This window comes from Budorcas taxicolor, chromosome X, assembly GCF_023091745.1.
Source record: "Budorcas taxicolor isolate Tak-1 chromosome X, Takin1.1, whole genome shotgun sequence".
Classification (NCBI taxonomy): Eukaryota; Metazoa; Chordata; class Mammalia; order Artiodactyla; family Bovidae; genus Budorcas; species Budorcas taxicolor.
The window spans coordinates 28,555,596-28,579,484 of NC_068935.1; the positions used below are offsets into that span (position 1 = coordinate 28,555,596).

The 23,889-nt window shown below is 40.1% G+C and overlaps 1 protein-coding gene across 2 annotated transcripts; it reads right to left on the bottom strand.

Annotated features, from left to right (window-relative positions):
* Positions 1-1,576: 1,576 nt before the first annotated feature.
* On the bottom strand, positions 1,577-17,826 carry UPF3B (UPF3B regulator of nonsense mediated mRNA decay). 2 transcript variants are annotated; one of them, XM_052663318.1, is made up of 11 exons: positions 17,622-17,826; positions 16,651-16,757; positions 16,382-16,488; positions 12,564-12,662; positions 10,960-11,070; positions 9,470-9,513; positions 8,841-9,023; positions 8,420-8,458; positions 6,430-6,590; positions 5,806-6,100; positions 1,577-2,646 (listed from the first exon to the last, which is right to left on the bottom strand). In XM_052663318.1, the coding sequence occupies exons 1-11, from the start codon at positions 17,775-17,777 to the stop codon at positions 2,497-2,499; spliced, it is 1,452 nt and encodes a 483-aa protein (XP_052519278.1). In that variant the 5' UTR covers positions 17,778-17,826; the 3' UTR covers positions 1,577-2,496. The 2 variants fall into 2 exon arrangements, with proteins under 2 accessions (XP_052519278.1, XP_052519279.1); XM_052663319.1 differs by lacking the exon at positions 8,420-8,458.
* Between the last annotated feature and the right edge of the window lie 6,063 nt (positions 17,827-23,889).

The window sequence follows — 23,889 nt, forward strand, 5'->3', positions numbered from 1 at the left end:
GATCCTCAAGGACAAGGGCTTGTTTGAGTCTTGGAATCCTAGGGCTTAGCACACAGTCAGAGACTAGTAAATGTTTGTTAAAGGGAGTACATCAATGGATGGAAATTTAACAGGGGATAGGTAAGTATGGTTTAACGAGTTGGACTGGCAAGGCAAGCAGAAAAGAAGAGGGAGGTAGTGACACAAAAACAGCCATGAGGGCTGGAAACAGGCCCCAGGCTGGGTACAAAGGCAAGTGATGCCAACTCATGACTGATAGTTTTGGGGCGATGCTCCTCCGAAGGCCAACTCCTCTGCTGTCAACAACCTCGGCTGTCAAGAGGCTCCCTTTTCACCTGCCTTCTCAGGAAACCTACACTACTGGTTCTCTCTTCCCCTGGTATTCATCTCTTCTCAGATCTTTACTTTGGGCTTCTAAAAATGCTTTAGTATTTGTCATATTTAAAAAAAAAATCCTTCCCCAATACCCTTTATCTATCACCATTTTTTTTGATTTCTCTGAAGAGCTGTCTATGCTGTTTCCATTATCAGGGCAGTCTGGCTTTCATTCCTTATCATTCCAGGTCATCAGTGATTTGTTAAGTCACTGAATTCCATGGCCTTTTTTCAGGCATCACACTGACCTTCCAGCAGCATCTAACCCTGATGGCCACTCCCCTTTCCTTCTTCATTCTTTTCTCTTGGGTTAGGTAATACTGGTCTTCTGGTTTTTCACCTACTTTCTGGCTACTCCTTTTCTGTCTTTATAGATACATTCCCTTACCTGTTTAGCATCCTTAAGAGTTCTTTAAGGCTGGGCTCTAGGTCTATTTCTGTTTTTTCCCTACTCTTTCCCTCTAAGTGATTAAATCCAGGTCCATGGCTTCAATGATCACCTAAAAATAGATGAATTCGAAACTGGTATCTACAGTGCAAATCTCTGCTGAGTTCCAAGACCCGTATGTCCATCTGCCCCAATCTCCACTTCCCACCTGCCACTCACCCCTCACTATAACATGGTTTCTTTCTCACCAGTTCACACATGCTTCAATAGTGCCAAATCCAGTGAACACTGCATGTTTGTCTTCCTTAATCTCCTCTCCCTGTGGCATGGGACACTGCCAGACATTCTTCTCCTTGAAAATTCCTTCTCCTTGAAAATTCCTCCTCCTTTGTGTCAGCTGAGGAGCATTCTCTTTCAATCACCTTCAATGTCTCTTCCTCTTTACCTGCCTTTTGGGATTCTGGTTTCTAAAAGCTGAGTAAACATAAAGCAGTGACTTATTAAGTAAAGGCAAACTGACGCCATCATAGGAGAAGCTGGCAAGATGGAAATGAAGCAGTAGCTCAAGGATGTCGTCCAGACGAATTCTGGTTCTCATGGAACAAGAACGGTGAACCATGATTTGGTCTTCTTTGGGGGTAAAATAAAAGCATGGTGCTAGTGAAGGCAAAAACAAATAGCATTCATCCACTTTCAAAATTCCCAAAAGATAAGTATCAAAAGTTTAATTTCTCAAAAGTAATAGCTATTTTGTAAAGTTAATAAACACACTTAGCTTCATACTTGAGTGATGTTGATATTTATTGACATCAATGCAAAACAAGCTAAGTTGCTATTTAACAGGAACAAATATTGGTGCAGTTTCCTTCCTGGAGAGGGTAGGCACTCAGCTCATGAGACCTAAAGTCAAACAAAGACTGGATTGTCAAGAACCAACTAAGGGTTAAACTTTACAAATATAAAAATTACTAAAGGCAAAAGGAGATGTTTAAAAAAAAATTTTTTTACACTAATCTCACGTAAGCAAACAAAGAACTAAACTGAAAGTTGCTGAGTTGTGTCTGACTCTTTGCAACCCCGTGGACTACATAGTCCATGGAATTCTCCAGGCCAGAATACTGGAGTGGGTAGCTGTTCCCAAACTAATCCTAAAACTTTAGGACATAAGATATCGACATGACATGACTATTTAAATTTCTGCATAAGTGAAAATGTGTTATATCCTTCACTGTACTTGTATTACAATTACATGCTTCTTGCTTCTACACTACACAAAGTCAACAGTTATCACCAACAATGACTATAACTAGATCTGAACGAGACTTCACAGTGACTCTGCTCCATTGAAATTTAAGAAAATTCAATCCAGGATTAAGAAAACCTTTTGATTTTAAAGCCAGTTCTTCTATCTTCTTCTCGTGTCATACCTAAATAAGTCCTCTCGTGATACTTCTTGCCTGCAAACTGCAATGCGTGTCCTCTCCCCCTCAGCTTTGTCTGACACTTTAAATTTGTAGGAACTGCATAAAAAATGAAAATTGTACTTCCAATCTGAACCTGCAATCGGGTTCCTGCTTTAACGCAAAACATACTCCTCTGCAGTGTACCCCACCAGCACAGCGACCCCCTTTCTCTCTCTCTCTATTCCTTTGCCCTGAAGGCACTTCTGGATTGCTTAATTCGTGCTCTTTGGCTGCCTAGACAGTCAGGACACCTAAGGCCATTTGGACCTATCACTCCTCGCTTCCTTCTTTTCTATGGCTAATACCACTTTCCTGCTTTTTTTCTATGGCTGAATCTCCGGACTTGGTGCTGTCATCAGGGGGACAGAGTCGATTTCGGCTTCGAGCTCCTGGCTGGTAAAGCTGCATCGCCGGGCGATCCTAAAGTAAAATGAAATGCTCATGTTACAAAACTGCTACTAAGCATGTCCAGGGGAATATATATACCAGTGAGAGCCCACACGAGATCAAAATTGAGGGCACAGTACATGAAGTGTTGATGGTTACTTGGCTTCAAACTGCCTGCTTCCTTTCCCCTACCTACAAAGAAAAACAACTATTTCACAACTATTTATTTTTATAAATAAAAAACAACTATTTATAAGCAATAGTTATCAAGTATTATTTTATATGCCCAGAGTAAATTTTGATAAGTTTACTGCCTAATTTTCTTTACTATCTCAAGATGTACTGAATCAGCTTGAATAGTTTTTATTTAGAGTGGTTGTTGTCTACCTCTCCTCCCCATCAGTAAATGGATTTTAAAATGCACCACCACTTAAGAAAATTTTAGGAGTGAAAACAATAATAAAGAATGCCAATTCTTAATAATGCAAAGTCCCTGAAGTTATGAGCTCAGACACTAGTAACTTAGCACAAATATGACTCTCTCTTAATTCAGATTTGACAAGGTGACAACCCAGCTAGAGAATCTCTAGGTAACACTTTACATCTCACGTTCCTAAATAGGCCTCAATATCATCACCAGGTACCTCTCAGTTCAAGTAATGTGTTTGGTTTATCACAATATGACCCTGGAAAACTTAAATGTATAGGCCTTTTTTTCCCTAATTCAACAAAAGACAACATGAGCCTTCCTTGTCCTTTCTCCCTGACATATGAAAGAGCCTTAAAGCATTATTCTCAAGTGAGTAATTCCAGCAAAACATTTCACTGCTTTAACAAGAAGAAACGTTAAAACAGATGAGACTGCCACATAGTATTTAGAGAAACCGATGATAGGGCTGCCAGTGTGCAAAGATAGTACAAGTTAAACGTCAGCAAGGGCAATAACTGATAATAACAAGTTGGAGTTCACCAAGTATTTCTAAATCCACAAGTTATTTAAAGACTAAGCAGAACAAAACTCATTGATAACCCCTACAAGTTGCTGGGACACCAACTCATTACTCTGAATACTGTAAATAAAAGGAATGGATCAAGTGCTATTTTTGCCTTTCCTGTGTGAACTGAATTTCAAGACTAACCAAATAGTTGATAAGGGAAAACAACTCTCTGTGGAAGAATTTCAGATCATAAATGCAACAGGAAAGGCAGAATTTGTATATATATATCAACATTTTCCAATCTCTCCCTATGAAATAATGAACCTAAACAACATCATTAGGAGAAAGGCTGATAAAAAAATTTTATATGGATCAGGCTTACAATACCGGAGCTAATTGATCAGCCATTTTTCCAACTTTTTATCTCAAAAAATTTTAAATCTATAGAAACGTTGCCAAACTTGTACAATGAATACCTAATACCCTTCTCCTAGATTCATGATGATTAACATTTTGTCAAAAATGCCTTTGCTGTCTATAGTGTGTATGCAGGCACACACATACATAGATACATTATTATTTTTGCAGAACCACTGGAGAATAAGTGCTTGTGTATCAGCTTGTGTATCCTCAGAGCAAGGACATCCTATCACATAACCATAATACCATTATTATTGATCATATGATTCTTCATTGGTAATATTTCAGCTTGTGTATCCTAAGAGCAAGAACATCTTATCACATAACCATAGTACCATTACTATTGGTCAATCTTAACATCACAATAAACGGATACCAAGACATTGTATGCTTCCTGATACAATGCAGTAGGAACTGCACACCACCACCTATCAAGTATTCTTGCCAACAACTGGGTCTGAATATATTAAGGCCTCTAGATGAGGGGGCCACCCACCTCTTTCTGTGAAAAAAGTTTGGCTCTCAGCCATGCTTATTCTTTTACATGCTGTTCATGCCTACTTTCCTACAAAGCTTACTGGTTTTGACAGAGACCACATGGCCCACAAAAGCCTAAAATATTTACCATCTGGCCCTTGAACGAAAAAAATTTTCTGACCCTGCTCTAGATATGACTACTGGTTTTCAAGGAAACATAAAAGGTAGAGGAACATGTTCAATGTTACCACAGGGATATAATTAGCCACTCTGGACTATTAGACGCTCTAGAGGGCAAACTGATTTCTGCAACAAAGAAATGGTAGAAAACGAAAGGAAGAGGAATTACTTAGATGAAAAGAGACTTAAGGGAACATTTCAAGCAAATACAATTTGTGGACCTTGTTTAGAGCCTATAAAAAAGATGTTAATGAAAAGAGATGTTAATGAGACAATTGGGAAAATCTATACACTGGGTAGATAGGATGCTAAAGAGTTATTGTCAGAAATTCTTCTTCTGTCTGGTGTGAAAATGCTATTAGGGTTATTTTATTAAGAAAAATAATATTAGGGTTATTTTATTAAGAAAAAACCCTGGCAATCCAATGGTTAAGGCTCCACACTCCCACTGTAGAGGGCATGGGTTTCGTCCCTGGTTGGGGAACTAAGATCCCATATCCCATTTGCCTCACAGTGTGACCAAACTTTTTTTAAAAAAAGTCTTTACTCTTAATACTGACATATTTAAAGAAGAAATTATCTGTCTAGGTTTTGCTTGAAAATAATCCCATAGGAGTAAGATGGGGTAGAGTAGAAAGAAAATTGGCCACAAGGTGATAATTGCCAAAGCTGGGTGATAAGTACATCCTACTACTCCTCTGTTCTCTCTACTTTTGTGTATGTTTGAAAAGTACTGCTGCTGCTGCTGCTAAATTGCTTCAGTCGCATCCGACTCTGTGTGACCCCATAGATGGCAGCCCACAAGGCTCCCCTGTCCCTGGGATTCTCCAGGCAAGAACACTGGAGTGGGTTGCCATTTCCTTCTCCAATGCATGAAAGTGAAACCTGAAAGTGAAGTCGCTCAGTCATATCCGACTCATGGTGACCCCATGGACTGCAGCCTACCAGCCTCCTCCGTCCATGGGATTCTCCAGGCAAGAGTACTGGAGTGGGTTGCCACTGCCTTCTCCGTTGAAAAGTATACACAAACTTTAATAAAAGGACCCCACCAAGACTGCAAAAAGGTACAGATAAAGTTCCCCTAAAATTCCGTAACAATGAGCTAGCCCTCTCCTTTATACTTGCAAGAAAAGACAAAGAAAATCCTCATGAAAAGAAGTTTAATGAAATGCAGCACCTTGTTTCTTATGCGATCTCTCTTAACCACTTCTTCTTTCTTTTCAGTTTTTTCTGAGCTGCCTACTGGCTCTGTACTTTCAGGCTTCTTTCCTTTATCCCGAAGTGTTTCTTTCTCCTTCTTCATTTCTTCTTCCTTTCTCTTGAAAGCCTTCTCTTTCTCATAGCGCTCCTTCTGCCTGCGGCGCTCTTCTTCCTGCCGCTTCAGCCTCTCTCTCTCCCGCAGGATGCGCTCTTGGTCTCGATCATAATCCCGCTCCCTCTCCCTGTATTCTCTGCCACTCTCATCTTCAGGTCTGCACGAAAAACAAATCTGAGAATGCACCCTTGAAGCTCTTCTAATCACAAGGAACACTCTGATCCTGCCTTGGCCACTCCAGCGAGGCTGAACTTTCGGAGCAGCATTGAAAAAAAAAAATACTATTTTGAAAAGCAATTTGGAAAAAAACCCCAAGTCATTCAACCAGATTAAGATACTAAAATACTTGAAACCTGTCCTCCTCATCCCCATACCCCTCATAAAACCCAGTATCTTGATTCAGGTACAAGTCCAGAATGCAGCAGTAAAACTAGCAGCCAGAAACAGGTCGAAAACAAATGTACCCAAGAGCCCTCGACTACCGACCTCTTAGGCTTTTCATCTTTAAATTCACCCTCAGAACGCTTGGGCAATGTACAACTTTGCCCACTGGCTCTTTCATCACTCAGATTCTCTTTGTCCAATTTCTTGAGCTTTTCTCTTTTGTCCAATTCTTTTTCATCTCCTTTTTCTGGCTTCTTGAGCAGCTTTAAAGAGAACAAACTTAGGTTTATTTTGAAGGATGGGATTGTCTTCTGATTCTCGCAAAGAAAACAATATACTAAATATTTTCAATGCAGGCTACTGAAGGCCCCGTCTCTGCAGTACTCAAACTTTCAGGTGAACAAACAGTGCACAAAGAGCAGTAATTTGCTAAAAGGGTGCTATTAATGTGAAAGTGTTATGCACTCCAGTGAAGTGGTTTAATCACTTTGTGGCAATAGGATCAAGACTCCTTTGGCTTTAAATGGGTCAACCTTTGAGTAGATCAACCCTTACTTTCAAGTATGCCTTCTGTAGCAAGCCAGCATGTTGGTATAACTTGATAGGAAAATATGGTACAAATTTAAAATGCTAGCCAGGTCATTATTGCTGGACTATTTTTACACAGTTATTAGAACAACATATACCTTGTCACCAAAGGAGAGATCCATTGCAGGAATAATTTTGCCTTGAGTCTGAGAGTAGCTACATACTTATGATGGTACAATCATACTATCATTAGAGATGAAAAGCAAGAATTATTTGGCATTTGATTTAAAAATCCAAATATCTCATACAACAGAACTGTGAAGTTCCATCTCTACTGAATAGGAACTCTGTTCAATGTCATATGTATATATGACAGAATGCAATTCTAAAAAAAGTGGTTTATAAAGTTCAGATTGTTAACAGAAGTTTATTATGCCGCTTCTACAAATCTCTCTAGAATACACACCCAAGTGTTGGATATTCAGAGAGATTTTTAGGAATTTCAAGTCTCAGAGTGAAGGCATCATACAGAGTTTCATCTCAGTGTGAAGGCATCATACAAGCCACGAAGCTAAAGGCAAAGCACCGCGCATGAGACTTAAGCATGAAGTATTTCAGCACACAGACAGCCACTGAAAACAGTGAGTCCAGAGTGGACACTACAGAGGCACCAGTGCAAAGTGAGGATAACATGTGCAGGTTTCATTGCAAGTGTTCTTATTTCTCTAATGAACATCTTCGTCAGGAGCCAAGATGTTCATTATTCTAATAAGACTATTAACGAACGTCTCTAGCATAGCCGGCTTGACCTTCTGCCTTGCTGACAGAAATAGCAAGTCAGGTTGCTTGTAGCAGGGCAGACACAGAGATTGATAGAAGGAATTAAGACGAGAACCTCCCCACCCTGCCACCGCCAAGCCCCTTATCACCAATGAGTCCTGGAGAGCCTCGGGGTGCCCTAGCGACTTGACTGGCTGAATTCTGAGGAGGTAAAAGGAGACTCAGCCATCATCTCTGTGAGATTTTCTCTGACTTTCTCTGCCATACTATGTACAAGTACTTCCCTGGGCAGTTTGCTGGAGCAAGGGCTGCCCAAGCCAGGCCCCTGGAAGGGAAGCAGCTAGGCTGGAGTCTTTCCACAGGTTTTCCTCTTCCTACATGCAGTGTGTTAATCAGAATCTGCTGCTCACAGATTCCCAGGTAGACCCAAGAAGGTAACGTGGGGAATCATGTGAGAGGGGAGAGGATGTATATTCCAAAAACTCCCACAAGGCAGCCAGGTATGAGAGGTGTATAAAGGAAGGGGAAAGAGCTCTTAAGGCATGGCTGTCCTCTCACTGCACATTGTTGAAGCTTCTGGGTACACAGCAGAGCATCAGGAAATCATCTGGGTTTCTTTCTAAATCAGGAATTTAAAACGGTTCAGCTTTTAAGACTCAAGTCAGCCTGAGGGCATTTTCTACAGGTAACACTACCACCACCGCCACCAAAAGGACTTATTAACTAAGACCTGTGTGTGTGTGACATGATACTAGGTGCTCTGTATCATGTACTTGGTCCTTACATTTTTCTGATTCACAGCTTGTAACAGAAACCTGTGTACCTGAAGACAGTGGAAAACAAACAGATGAGGCAACTTCATGTATCAAATATGAAGGAAAAGCTGAATAAACCCCATAATTCATGCCAGCCAGCCCTAAGCCCTTATATATGAACTGAGAGAATAATAATCCAAAATCGAACATTTTCAATGATTATAAATAACACTGCACTAAAGAAATCCCATGTAAACTACTTAATCTTTTAAATTATCTTAAATTAAGAGTAATACATGAATATTACAGGAAAGATTCACTCCCTCCCAAAAAAGACAAAAACAAAACTAAAATAGTTTACACCAATACAAGATGCATGCATATTTGAAGAAGTAGATATAGTACATGCAGTTTTCAGCAACATGCAGTCAGTTTAACTTATGTTCATACCTTAATCTTTGGTTCATCCTTTAATTTGTCCCTTTCTGGAATTCTGTCTATCTTCTTTAGCTTTTCTATATCTTTCCGTTTTCGTTTCTCTTCTTCTTTCCACTTTCTCCTCTCTTCTTCTCTTTGTCTTTTTCTTTCTATTTCTCGCCGCCTCCTTTCTTCTCTCTTTTCTTCTCTCATCCTCTGCAAAGAAACATCAACAAAGTCTTCAGACAAGGTAATTACCACGAAAAACATAGTTCAGAAAGTACGGTGGGCACCCACTTAACTGTATCATCTTTCCTTCCCACTTGCCACTTCCTTAACCCCCTCCCGACTCCATTCAGAATATGAGAGAGAAAAAGACCACAGCCTGCTCATCAGTTTCCCACTGCTGCCTTGCTACAGTATCCAAAGGCTTTCAGGAAATCAAGAATGCCACTGGAACAAGCTAAGGAACCCCTAGCTCTGCAGAGTGAATCTATGGTCCAACAACCAGAGTGAAGGAGCAGGTCAGAGAGCCAAATATTTAAAGAACAGTGGTAGAGAAAGCAGCTATCCCTACTGTACGATCCCAGTGCTCTTAAATTTACAGAATGCGAACCAATGAAATAGAAGTATTGTGAGAACCAGAAAAACAAAAGGTTTACCTGCTTGTTTTTCAGGAAGCTCAAAAGTGGAGTTGTCTTTTTAGCTACACAAATGTAAACAGATTATTAATAATACTTAATCAAACCCTAGAAAGGAGTCCATTTTCTGACATTCCCTGCCAACCACCCGAGGTGGGAAAACTACACCCCTCAAACAGTAAGTTCACAACTATCTTATTGGAAAGAAGTTTTACAATAGTCTACTTAAATTAGGAAGGTTTAAAATATTAAAAGTTAAGAAATTTAAATTAAAACAATAAAACAAATTTTAAAAAGAGCAATTCCTGGTGTCAGTGAGAATAAGGTGTGAAGGACATTCTCTTGTTTTACAGATCTGTTCAACCAGGAAGAAACTGGGATAAGGGGCTAAAAGTATTTTTAATACTTTTGACCCCGTAATTCCACTTCTGGGAATTTATTTTATGGAAACTATCAGAGGTGGGCTTATACTATGAAAGTGAAAGTCGCTCAGTCGTGTCTGACTCTTTGCAACCCCATGGACTATATAGTCCAGGGAATTCTCCAGGCCAGAATACTGGGGTGGGTAGCCTTTCCCTTCTCCAGGGGATCTTCCCAACCCAGGGATCAACCCCAGGTCTCCCGCATTGCGGGTGGATTCTTTACCAGCTGAGCCACCAGGGAAGCATCCATTAATAAAAACCAAGTTTTAAAAGAATATTTAATTCATTTTTCAATATTCTGAACAATGCTATCTAATCTTACAGCTAGCTTTTTGAAAAGCATACTTCCTTTGGAGAAATTCCTAGGAGTGGAAATCCTGTGCATGTTGGAGGCTATGCTTATGTTTAGAGCCAATGCAGTAGTGACAACTTAATACCAAAACCAACATCCAAGCTAGAATTTCTCAAGAGGTTTTCAATTCTGCAGTAACCAATGTCATTTTTTAAAATATTTTCAAGTCAATTTTTTTCTTTTTACGAATATGAACTTATTAGTAGAAAACATCAACTGATCTTCAAAGACTCATTAACATCTTAAGGTCCCATATAGCTCTTCAAAGTTTTATACTAACATTTGTGTGGCACTAAATAAGTCAGAGGGGGCTTCCCAGGTGGCTCTACTGGTAAAGAACCCGCCTGCCAATGCAAGAGATGTAAGAGACCCGGGTTCTATCCCTGGGTGGGGAAGATCCCCTGGAGGGCATGGCAACCCACTCCAATATTCTTGCCTGGAGAATCCCATGGACAGAGGAGCCTGGCAGGCTATAGTCCATGTGGTCACAAAGAGTTGGACATGACTTAATTGCACATATGCATATGTGCAATTAAGTCAGAGAATATTTCCCATCTTATTGATGGATTCTTATAATCCTGTGAGTCAGCTATTATCTGCACTTTATAGTAGAACGAGCAGTCTCAGAGAAGTTAGTGCTTTTACTATGGTCACATAGCTAGCAAATGACGGAAGTGGGAGTCTGACAGGTCTTCTGATGAAAAAACCATAATGCTTAATTCCTTTTGCCCACTTACCTATTAGTTCTCTATTTTTTGCTTCTATTTCCTCTAGCAGTGTCTCTGGAGTAGATGTCATTTTCTCATTATCTGCAGCATAGCTCTCCAAAAATTTTCTATATTCTGGATCTAAATAATTATTTAAGTAAATAGAAAATATAGCAGACTTTAAACAAAATAAGAAATATTATCCAGGCTATTTACTTATCAAAGAAGATAATTTTCGGCTTCATGGAAGATTGAAAATAAACCCAACTATACCCATAAGATAGACTATTTGGGGCTTTATTGGTCACTTACTCTAAGAACTCCTATTAGATATACCAACAGAGTCAGGCAAAGTGAGACACCATGCATTGTAATACAACCTCCAGGGATGTTAAGTAGTTTGCTTTTAAAAACCACCACTCCTATTAATCCAGAGTCATACTTATGGGAGAACTGTAAGCTATAGCTATGGGACCCTCAGACAGTATCATGTAGAGCATGTAAGCAGTTCCTACATGGGTACACCTCACTTTAAAGAAACTCAGAAAATGAAAATTGGGTGTTCTAAACAGATAAATGAGGGGGGATGTCCTAGATGTGGCACTAGAGGTGATGGTAATATCTGGAATTCTTTCCTAGATGCCTCCGACATCAGAAGGGGTAGCACATCTGAGTCATTATATTCTATGTGGAGAATGCACTGTGGAGCATGTCACCTGATCTAGTCTTCAACATCTGAGTCTATGATATAGTCAATAAGCAGCTGTGTGTTGAGTCTTGCCTGTGTTTTCTTTATAAAATACACATTATAGTAATAAATAATAATGGAAACCAAACTAGGTGATTCTGAAATACCAATCTGATATAAAATATTATGGCTAAGTCCTTAACCAACAACCACATTACAGAGATCTCAAAACTTGGATCCAGTTTACCATAAATGGCAATTATTTGTTTTTTAGTTCCAGTTATTTCAGTTCAATGTGTGCAGTTAACTGCATATTCAAAGCCTAGAAACAGGATTGGCCACTTCAGTTACTTTATGTTGTTACTCAAGCACAGAAATTTTTCCATCACAGTTCTCAATAACTCTTCCTCTTTATACAAATGGAAACCAAAAGTCAAATAAATAATCATAAAAATGGTAAGGGGCCTTAAGGAGTTGTATTTTGAAACATCTGACTTTTTCCATTGTCTTCTAATGAATATACCTAAGGTGATTTACTACTCAACAGTCAACAATATATTGTTTAATGGTGAAGGAATGAAAAGCCATTAGCCAAAGAGAGTGATAACTAGAGGAAACCCATCTCCATTCTAAAAGCAAAGCTTTCATCAGTGAATTACATTTCTCATGAACTTTATTTCATATGTTTTCTTAATTTAAAAGACTGGAGTCCACTCAATTCCCACAAAGGTAATATATTCTTTTAAAAATCTATGGCCCTACTATATAGCACAGGGAACTCTATTCAGTATTTGGTAATAATCCATATGGGAAAAGAATCTGAAAAAGAATGGATATATGTATTACTGAATCACTTTAACACAACATTGTAAATCAATTATTAATCGAAGATTAAATGAAAAAACACATGGCATTAGCACATTAAGTAACTAGAGCTATACTATACCATCATCAATAGTTCCAACTTTAGTATCTCTTTTCTTAGTCTTCTTTTTTGCAGCTTTTTGAAAAGGTGCAAATTCTACGATGGCAGGATATTCCTGACCTGTTTAGAAAAAATAGCACACTTGCTAAAAGAAAGACAATGTCAAAAATGGATACAAGAGACTCAATCTCCTGCTCTCTAGGCTTCCTTTGATGACAGTGATCTGAATAGGGTCTCCCAAAAGGCATAAATCTCATTGGCACAACTAAAATTAACATGGTACCAAAGCAGTCCCCAATTTATACCGAAAAAACAACAAAAATATATGGGAGGGAATTAAAATATTCATTTAAATTCAACCTCTAAACTCTGATATTGTGATATGTGGGGGGAAAAATCTACAAACTAATTTTCATTTAAAAAATATATCAAAGGGAATCCTTGGTGGTCCAGTGCTTAATACTTGGCACTTTCACTTCAGAGTCCAGACTGGATTCCTGGTGGGGGAACTAAGATCCTGCAAACTGCATGGCACAGCCAAAAAGCAAACAAACAAAAAACAAAACAAGATCACAATACTGACTATACAGGGGTATAAATATGTCAAAAGTCACCAAATGCACATGTAAAATGGATGCATTTTAAAATGAAAATTATACCTTAATTGATTTTTTTACAAAACCAGAAATCTCCACAATAAGTAAGGCTAGAGATAGAAGGCAGGTTAGTGCTTGTCTAGAGATGGGGTGTAACAACTAATGGGTACATGGTGTGATGAATGTGTTCTAAAATTAGATTGTAGTGATAGCTGCACAACTTTGTGAATATACTAAAAAAACACTGAACTGTACTTATTTAAAAGGGTGAATTTTATGGCATGTGCATTATATCTCAGTAAAGCTGTTATTAAAAAATACAGCAGGAGACACCACAAGCACAGGCAACAAAAGTGAAAAACAGATAAACTGTGCTGCATCAAAATTAAGAACTTCTGTGCATCTAGGGACACAATCAACAGAGTGAAAAAGAAGCCTACAGAACTGGAGAAAATATTTTCAAATCATATATCTAATAAGGGGTCAATATACAGAATATGTAAAGAACTGTAACTCAACAACAACAAAACCCCCAAATAATCTGATTTTTAAATGTTCAAAGGACTTGAATAGGCATTTCTCCAGAGATGATATATAAATGGCCAATAAGCAAATGAAAAGATGCTGTGTGCTTAAGAATGTGAAGAGATTAAAATATTACCTCACTAATCATTAGGGAAATGCAAATCAAAATGCACAATGCAATATCACCTTATACCTGTCAGAATGGTTAAAGGGGGGAAAAAAACCAGAAAATAGCAAGTGTTGGCAAGGACATGGAGAAATTAGAACCCTCAGGCATTACTGGTGGGAATATAAAATGGTGCAGCCACTATGGCAAACAGTATGGTGGTTCCTCAAAGAATTAAAAATAGAATTACCACATGACCCAGCAATTCCACTTTGGGGTATATATTCAAAAGAAATGAAAGCAGAAACTTGAACAGATGTTTGTACATTTCCAGCAGCAGCATTCACAATAGCCAAATGTCTCTCAAAGGATGAAAGGATAAAGAAAATGAAGTATATACATACAATGGAAAAGGAAATTCTGACACATGCTCTAACATGGATTAACCTTGAGGACAATATGCTAATTAAAATAAGCCAGTCACTAAAAGTCAAATACTATTATTCCATTTATATGAGACACCTAGAATGGTCAACTTAATAAGAATAGTGGTTCAAAGAGGCAGAATGTATTAACAGCTAGCTGTCAGAGGCTTGGGGCAGGGAGAAATGGGGAGTTGTTTAATGGGCAGAGTTTCAGTCTTACAAGATGAAGAAGTTCTAGAGATTAGTTGCAGAACAATGTGAATGTACTCAGCACTACTGAACTGCACACTTAAAAATGGTTAAGATGATAAATTTTATTTATGTGTATTTTATCATAATTTTTAATAATGTCAAAAAACAAAAAAGCAATGAGATAATGATACATACTATAACATGGATGAATCTTGAAAACATGCTAAGTGAAAGAGGTAGTCACAAAAGGCCATATATTATATGATTTAGTTCATATGAAATGTTCAGAATAAGGAAATCCATAGTTAGTAGATTAGCCGTTGCCAGGGGCTGGGGGAGAGGAGAATGGGAGATGACTGCTAATGAATACAGGATTCTTTTTGAAGTGATGAAAACATTCTGGAATTACCCAGTGGTGATAGTTATAAACCTTTGTGAATATACTAAAAACCACTGAATTTTATGGTATGAGTTATATCTCAATAATAATTTTTTAAAAACCTAAGTGACTACTGGAAAAATACATCAAATCCTTGCTATAGAATAATGTCATAGAAGGTATAAAATACCATCTTTACACCTTTGGTGTGTAAACATAAGCCAGGATAAATTACTAGAACTGACCATTAGATATCACAAAGCAGTCACAGAGGAAACAAGATTTTAGAAATCCTAGTGAGTGCAGAATCATATTACCTTAATAACTGATATACCTGAAAAGGAATAGATAAACCAGACCAAAGCAAAAGGAAATTGTGGAATATAGGCAAAAAAAAAAAAAAAAAAAAAAATTAGAAGTGAGGCCAAACAATGGGAGATGACTGCTAATGAATACAGGATTCTTTCTGAAGTGATGAAAACATTTTGTCTGCCTAAGGAATTCGGACTTTTTTCCCACAACTGCTGTCTTAAGTCACTATCTTCAAAAAGATTATTTTCATGGCAAAGTAAGACTAAATTATACAGAAAATGGAAAATTCTATAAGTTTAGAGAGAGTGGTTGTCTAAGCATTAGGTGATGAGGAGATGTGAAAGTATCAGTAAGTCTAATGTCCTCAGTCTAGATGAACAAGATATTAAAAACAATAAATTGACAAAATCCATCACTTGTTTAAATGTAAGGGATAAAGAGAGGAAAAAGTTAAACACAACTCAGATTTTCAGGAAACCACTTGCTATCTACTGGAATAAATTTGTGGAGCAGAAAAGTAGCTGGTTTGGGGGGATTAATAAAAACTGGACAAACATAGTAGCAATTCTTCAACTTTTACTGGCATATTCCCTGACAAAGATTTCATTTTTTACCAACTCTGAAGTAATATTGAAAAAATATAATCTAACAAAAACACACATCATTCAATATTGTGAAGCCAAAAGAAAAGTAGCAAACTTAGTAGCAAAAGTAGCAAGGCTTGGACATTCTCTGGCTAAATGTTGCAAGCAACAAATAATAAAATGAGGGTTAATGCAGAAGTTTTTCTTCCCTATAAACTCCTGGATAGGAAGTGGGAAATCATCAAGCTCAGTGGTTTAATTACATACAACTTAGAATGTTAAACAGTACTCCAACTGGCAACTATTGACATAAAGGATCTGAATTAAATAAGTATCGGTCCTTGAAGCAAGATGAGAAGTAAATATTTAAAACTTGTCATACAAGTTTAAAGAGTCACTTGTCAGTATCACTTAAAACTAGTAAATACTCAAGACAATGGATCACCTAAAACAGGGCAAAAGAACTGTCACAGGAGGAGAAAACAGTGGCAATTTCCTTTGGTTGACAAACTACAGAAATAATAGGTTAATACAAATACCTGTAAAAACTCATATTATCTATTTATAAGGCTATCATAAGCTTATCAAATGCATAAAACTCTTTAAATGTTGCTCATCTTATCACTCAGGATTTCAGAAACACTATGAAGGCATCAAGAGAACAGGGATACACTGTCTTAAACAAATGACAAACTCCCCCCTTCAGTTAAAAGGACTCACCTTTATTGTCAAGGAATACATAACCATCAAAACGATCCCTGAACAAAATAATGTCCTCTTGGTTTTTAAAGTTGATGTATGCTCTTGCATACATATGAGGATACAAACTGCAGGGAGGAAAGCAATTATGTGAATGTGCTTGCAGGTGTCTGGCTGAATTACAAGTATGCATATATTAAAAAGGCTCAAAAATCAAATAGAAATCATGAGTAGGATTAAAAAAAAGAACGGAAGAAACCTTTTTCATTTACCCCTCCCTCTTATTTTACCTAGTATCATTAGAAAAAAACTCAAAATAATCATGCTCAGGCATAGGCTGAAGATGTTCCTGAAGCTGCTCCTTGGTCAAAGTGGGCGGTAATCTCCGAATTACCACCTTAAGAAATGAATAAGGAAAATAAAATTAGTACAAATCAATTTTCTGTCATACCTGAATCACTGTCCCTGAAGAAAGTTGGCCTTTAAAAGATGAGATCACTTCTAAAAACCCAAGAGAATGTTCAGAACGCTCAGAACGATTAATCAAACGTTAACAGTAACATAGTTAAAAAAAAAAAAAAAAAACTCTCGGAAACGAGAACTGCCTGGAGCAAGGAAATCTTAGGTTCTGAGGTTCTGTTAACCCGAAGCCCCACGGTTTACTAGGTTTTCGCCTCATTTTCTGTCACCCATTTTTCAGTAGTGGTAAGAAATTTGTAAACCAACCCTGGTCTTTTGTGGGTGCCAGGAATTCTTGATTGATAAAGTCCTTATTCAGTCAGCATAAAGAATTCAAAATTCTAAGAAATACCCCCAATTCCCTCACTGCTCCCCGAACAGAATGTACCCGATTTGGCCCAAGACCATTAATAGCCGCCACCCACCCATTCCCTCAACTAACCTGTTAATATTCCTATCACGTACTACTCCCGCTGGTGATAGCACCTTCCTGTTTAATAATTCCCCCTCAATTCCTCATCCTTTTCGCTATCGCCCCCCCTCCCATCATCATTTCACGGCTCTGACCTAAACCCTTCTAGTCAGGGAATCCCCCCGCCCTCCCTCACTCCCATCCCGGGGCTCTGCCGGGAAGGGAACCCCCATTTTGGGAGAGTGGATGAGACAGGGTGATGCGATTTTCACTCAAGTGAAGAAACAGAGGAAGAGATTGGGAGAGGAAGAGGGCAGCCCCATTCCCAACCATCTTTCTCGGGTGGTGGAACCGTCCCGCCCTCTCCTGGGCCAACAGCCGGCCAGACACCTTGCTCAACGCCTCTTTCTTCTCCTTGTTCCGATCCTGCTTATCTTCCCCTTTGGTGCTGTCTCCCGAAGCCCCACCGCCGCTGCCTGTAGCACCTGGGGGAGTCAAGAGGGTTACTCGCTTCTCCTTAGGCCTGTGCTCCTTCTCCTCCTTCATGGCCACAGCTTCGCTCCTCACCGCGGTAGCTCGGCCTAAACGCCGCTACGCCGGGCACCTACGCCTCCCGGCCCGCTCAGGGCAGAGCTCCGCCCCCAACAAGCTCTCCTAGTGATAAACCGACCCCAACGCTCCATTGGGCCCCGGCAGGATCTCGCGAGACTTCAGGGCATCCGGCTTCCTGCGCTGGAAAGGTTGTAACACCTGGTCTTAGCTTCCCTCCCGCGGAATCCCCGCATCGCCCAATCCCCTCGCGGCCCAGACTCCCTCGGGGCCGCTCATTAGCATATCCGCCATCTTGGTTAGGACGAGTAATTCACCGACTACAAATCCCGGCATTCAAAGCGGTTAGCCGCTTCTGGCTGAGTTCTGAAGTAGTATTTCAGGTTCCCTGTTTATAAGTAAATGGAAAGTTTAATCTTGAAAGGTTAATGTTTTTCAGATCGAAAGATACACTCTGTGGGCTTCGTTTTCCAGAGATAAAACCGATGTTATCCAAAGTTTACCTCACTAGGGGAACGACTTGTATTTTCTATTATTGGTTGTAAAGTGAGCTTTCAGAACCTTTAGAATTTCTTTTCCTTATATTTTTTAGGATTCACAGACACTTAATGCACAAAACACTGACATTTAAAGGAGCATTATGACCAAAATGTGTGAGATTTGTTTTCACCGCTCTTTTTAAAAGTTAATAGGAATCTATCATGGTACTGATGCCCTGTAGGTAGGAGAAAATAAAATCCAACTCACTTTAGATAGGATTGACCTCCTTCCAGCTTTTAAAAAGGCCAGTTATGCATTATTTATAATATCTCCAAACTGGAACAACCCAAATGTCTGTCAACCCACTAATGCATAAACAAAATGTGGCACATCCATAGAATGAAATACTGCTGCTGCTGCTGCTAAGTCGCTTCAGTCGTGTCCGACTCCGTGCGACCCCATGGATGGCAGCCCACCAGGCTCCCCCGTCCCTGGGATTCTCCAGGCAAGAACACGGCAGTGGGTTGCCATTTCCTTCTCCAATGCATGAAAGTGAAAAGGGAAAGTGAGGTCGCTCAGTCGTGTCTGACTCTTCGTGACCCCATGGACTGCCGCCCACCAGGCTCCTCCGTCCATGGGACTTTCCAGGCAAGAGTACTGGAGTGGGGTGCCATTGCCTTCTCCGGAATGAAATACTACTTAATTACAAATGAACCCATCCATCCATTCACATGAATGAATCTCAAAATGATCATGGTGAGTGAAAGAAACAGAACACAAAGAGTACATGCTGTATGATCTCATTGATACGAAATTCCAGACAAGGTAAAACTAGTGAGAGAAAATTCTTAAAGAGATAGGAATACCAGACCACCTGACCTGCCTCTTGAGAAATCTGTATGCGGGTCAGGAAGCAACAATTAGAACTGGAATCGAACAACAGACTGGTTCCAAATTGGGAAAGGAGTAGTCAAAGCTGTATATTGTCACCTTGCCTATTTAACTTATATGAAAACTACATCATGAGAAACACTGGGCTGGATGAACCACAAGCTGGAATCAAGATTGCCGGGAGAAATATCAATAACCTCAGATATGCAGATGACACAACCCTTATGCCAGAAAGCAAAGAAAGAGCCTCTTGACTGATGAAAGTGAAAGAAGAGAGTGAAAAAGTTGGCTTAAAACTCAACATTTAGAAAACTAAGATCATGGCATCTGGTCCCATCACTTCATGGTAAATAGATGGGGAAACAATGGAAACAGTGACAGGCTTTATTTTGGGGGGGCTCCAAAATCACTGCAGATGGTGACTACAGCCATGAAATTAAAAGACACTTGCTCCTTGGAAGAAAAGCTATGACAAACCTGGACAGCATATTAAAAAGCAGAGACATTACTTTGCCCACAAAGGTCCATCTAGTCAAGGCTATGTTTTTTCCAGTAGGCATGTGTGGATATGAGAGTTGGACTATACAGAAACCTGAGCTCCGAAGAATTGATGCTTTTGAACTGTGGTGCTGGAGAAGACTCTTGAGAGTCCCTTGGACTGCAAGGAGATCCAACCAGTCCATCCTAAAGGAGATCAGTCCTGAATACTCATTGGAAGAACTGATGCTGAAGCTGAAACTCCAATACTTTGGCCACCTGATGTGAAGAACTGACTCACTGGAAAAGACCCTGATGCTGGGAAAGATTGAAGGTGGGAGGAGACGGGGACGGCAGAGGATGAGATCGTTGGATGGTATTACCGACTCAATGGACATGAGTTTGAGTAAACTCTGGGAGTTGGTGATGGACAGGGAGGCCTGGTGTGCTGCAGTTCATGAGGTCGCAGAGTGGGACACGACTGACCAACTGAACTGAACTGAGTGAGAGAAGGGCTTCCCAGGTGGCGCTAGTGGTAAAGAACCCACCTGCCAGTGCAGGAGATTCAAGAGATGGGGTTCAGTCCCGGGAAGATCCTCTGGAGGAGGACATGGCAACCCACTCCAGTATTCTTGCCTGGAGAATTCCTTGTACAGAGGAGCCTGGCAGGCTACAGTCCATGGGGTTGCAGAGTCCTGACTTGACCGAAGCCATTTTAGCATGCACGCAAGCAGATCAGTGATAGCCAGGGGCAGGGTTGGGGAGAAGGGATGGACTGCAGAGGGGCTTCAGGAAACATTTTGGAATAATAAAAAATATATATTTTTATCATGATTGTGGTGGTGGTTGCATTTGTGTAAACTCATTGAATTGTACACAAAATTGCCAAATGTTATTTTATGTAAATTATTTTTCGAAGATCAGCCCCTGAAATGAAAAGAAATGCAAAATTTGAAAAATATTGCTCTGCAAAAGTCCCAGAAGGCTCCTTAGGAGAACAGAATAGAAGACCCATGTGTCTCCTCCCAACCCAAGAAAAAGAAATCTTTTTCCATGGAGGAGCTAGTTAGTAGTGATCTTGAAGAGAAAGCTGATGGTGGAAGTTGTTCCAAGAGGAAGAACTCTTTCCCCAAAGAGGAAGCAGTTAGTGACCCTGAGGAATCAGGAAAGAAGAGAGTCCCCAAGATAAAGAGGAAATTCTCTTTCAAGGAGGAGCCACTCAACCATGGACCTGCTGCTCAGCAAGAGCAGCAGCTCCAAGAAAAAGCTCCAAAAAGCTATTGCAGGAAGATTATTAATAGAATGGTGAGGAATAATTTGCAGACCCCTATATCCCAATAATGGAGAAGGCAATGGCACCCCACTCCAGTACTCCTGCCTGGAAAATCCCATGGACGGAGGAGCCTGGTAGGCTGCAGTCCATGGGGTCGAGAAGAGTCAGACATGATTGAGTGACTTCACTTTCCCTTTTCACTTTCATGCATTGGAGAAGGAAATGGCAATCCACTCCAGTGTTCTTGCCTGGAGAATCTCAGGGACGGGGGAGCCTGATGGGCTGCCGTCTATGGGGTCGCACAGAGTCAGACATGACTGAAGCGACTTAGCAGCATATCCCAATAAAAAGGAAAAAAAGAAGTATTGCTCTAAGTGATAGAGCATTTGTATTTCATCAAAGCTAAGATATCAATGAACCTAAAACCATTATTTTATATATCAAAAAAAGAAAAAAATGCTGCCAATTGAAATATGGCATATCATCAATTTTAAGATGCATCTTGGTTTCAGAGGTGTTAAAATGTGAGGGAAAAAAAAAAGTCTTACAGAGAATGAACTTGTGGTTGGGGCAGGGGAAGAGTTAGTTAGGGAGTTTGGGACGAACACATACCCACTGCTATATTTTAAATGGATGGCCAACAGGCACCTGCTGTGTAGCACAGGGAACTTGCTCAATGTTATGTGGCAGCCTTGATAGGAGGGAAGTTTAGGGGAGAGTGAGTGCTCAGTTGCTTCAGTTGTATCTGACCCTTTGCGACCCCATGGGCTGTAGCCTACCAGGCTCCTCTGTCCATGGAGTTCTTCAGGCAAGAATACTGGAGTGGGTTGCCATTTCCTTCTTCAGGGGATCTTCCCAACTCAGGGATCGAAACCACATCTCCTGCATTGGCAGGCGGGCTCTTTACCACCAGCATCACCTGGAAAGCCCCTGGGGGAGAGTGAATACATGTATACGTATGGCTAAACAGCTCTGCTGTGAGCCTGAAACTATCACAATATTGTTAATCAGCTATACTCCAATATAAAATAAAAAGTTTTAAAATGTGAAAAAAGTCTTAAAGTCTTAGTATGAATTGAACATATTATATCTGTATTATGTGCCATTAAGGTAAAAAGAGGTAAAATGGGAGAGGAGGGCAAATGATAAGCCAGAGTGAGATACAGACAGCCACAGCAGGCAGGAACCAAATTAAGGATGTGATAGAAACACAAAGCAGAAAGCTGGCTCAGGGCCAAGGCTCCATTTTTGGTAGACATCTAGAATATATTACCCAGATTCTGTACTTAAATTTTCTTATCTCTGTTGCCAAGCTTATGTTTGAGTTCATAATTCCTGTTGCCATGACTGTTTTCCTGTATTTGAGATCTGTCACTCACTCTTGCCTCCAGTATCTGCCCACTCTTACAAGCCTAGCCAAGTATCTATCTGCTTCTGACCTCCTACTTAGCTCTCCATTTATATCTTGGTATTGGAGAAGGAAATGGCAATCCACTCCAGTACTCTTGCCTGGAAAATCCCATGGACGGAGGAGCCTGGTAGGCTACCGTCTATGGGGTCGCAAAGAGTCGGACACGACTGAGCGACTTCACTTATATCCTGGTATATGCCTGTTTTGGGGTGCTTGCTAGATTTAAACAACTTTATTTCAGTCGTCAGAGCTGGGTATTCCAGGGCTCGGTTTGTAGACCTTTTTTCTATCTGTGCTCACTCCCTTGTTACTATCATCTGTTCTTTTGGCTTTTCTCTCTTCGCTGACAACTCCAAAACTTATACCACCAGCCCATAGTTCTCCTGTGAATTCAAGACTCATGTATCTAACTGCCTACTTTGACATCTCCACTTAGATATCAAACACATTGAGATTTTCTGAACATGTCTGAAACCAAACACCTGATCTCTCCTAACATGGCCTGTATTCGTTTTTTATTGCTGCTGAAACAAATTACCACAAATTCGGTGGGTTAAAATAACACAGTTTTATCATCTTACAGTTCTGTATGTTAAAAGTCCAACAGGGATGTCATTAGACTAAAACTGAAATGATAGCAGGACTGAGTTCCTTCCTGGAGGCTGTAGGAAAGAATCTAGTTCCTTGTCTTTTTCAGATTCTTAAGGTTACTCACATTCCTCAGCCTGTGGCCCTTTCCTCCATCTTCAAAGCCAATAACATGGCATCTCTCTCTAACCCTGCTTCACCTATGTCTCTTTCACTCTCTCTTCCTCCCCCATCCACTTTTTCTTGGTTGTGCTGGGTCTTCATTGCCGTGCAGGCTTTTTTCTAGTTGCAGCAAGCAGGGGCTACTCTCTCGTTGTGGTGCGTGGGCTTCTCATTGTGGGGAGGCTTCTACTGTTGCAGAGTGCAGGCTCTAGGGTGTGCGGGCTTCAGCAATTTTGGTGCATGGGCTCAGTAGTCGCAGTTCCTAGGCTCTAGAGCACAGGCTCAATAGATTTGGTGCTCAGGCTTGGTTGCCTTGTGGCATGTGGGATCTTCCTGGATCAGGGATTGAACCCATTTCTCCCACACTGGCAGGCAGATTTTTTACCACTGAGCCACCAGGGGAGCCCCCTCCTTCCTCTTTTAAGGACCCCTGTGACTTCGTTGTGCCCACCTGGATAATATAGGATACTCTCCCTATGTTTAAGTCAGCTCATTAGTAACTGTAATTCCCTTTGCCACATAATTTAACATAGTCACTAGAGTTCTGGGGATTAGGGTGTAGATAGTTTGAAAGGATCAATGTTTTGTCTACCACACACTGTCAAGTTTCTTTTTAATTAAAATTTGAAAGTGTAGCACATGCACAGATAAGTGCACAAAAAATAAACATATAGCTTGATGCATTTTCACAGAGTGAATACGCTCTTGTAAGCAGCACTGAGATCAAGAAGCAAAACAAAGCCAACATTCCAGATGCTCTCTTTGTGTTCCTTCCCAGTTACTTCCCCCACCAAGACCATTGGTTAGTTTTGCTTAAACTAGTTTGC

Excerpts from the sequence above, each read along its gene's own strand:
- UPF3B (XM_052663318.1), bottom strand. The coding sequence starts at position 17,777 with ATGAAGGAGGAGAAGGAGCACAGGCCTAAGGAGAAGCGAGTAACCCTC. Across the intron at positions 9,024-9,469 it reads GCTTCCTGAAAAACAAGCAG|AGGATGAGAGAAGAAAAGAG; the intron begins GTAAACCTTTTG and ends GTTTCTTTGCAG. Across the intron at positions 6,101-6,429 it reads AAAGATGAAAAGCCTAAGAG|ACCTGAAGATGAGAGTGGCA; the intron begins GTCGGTAGTCGA and ends TTTTTCGTGCAG.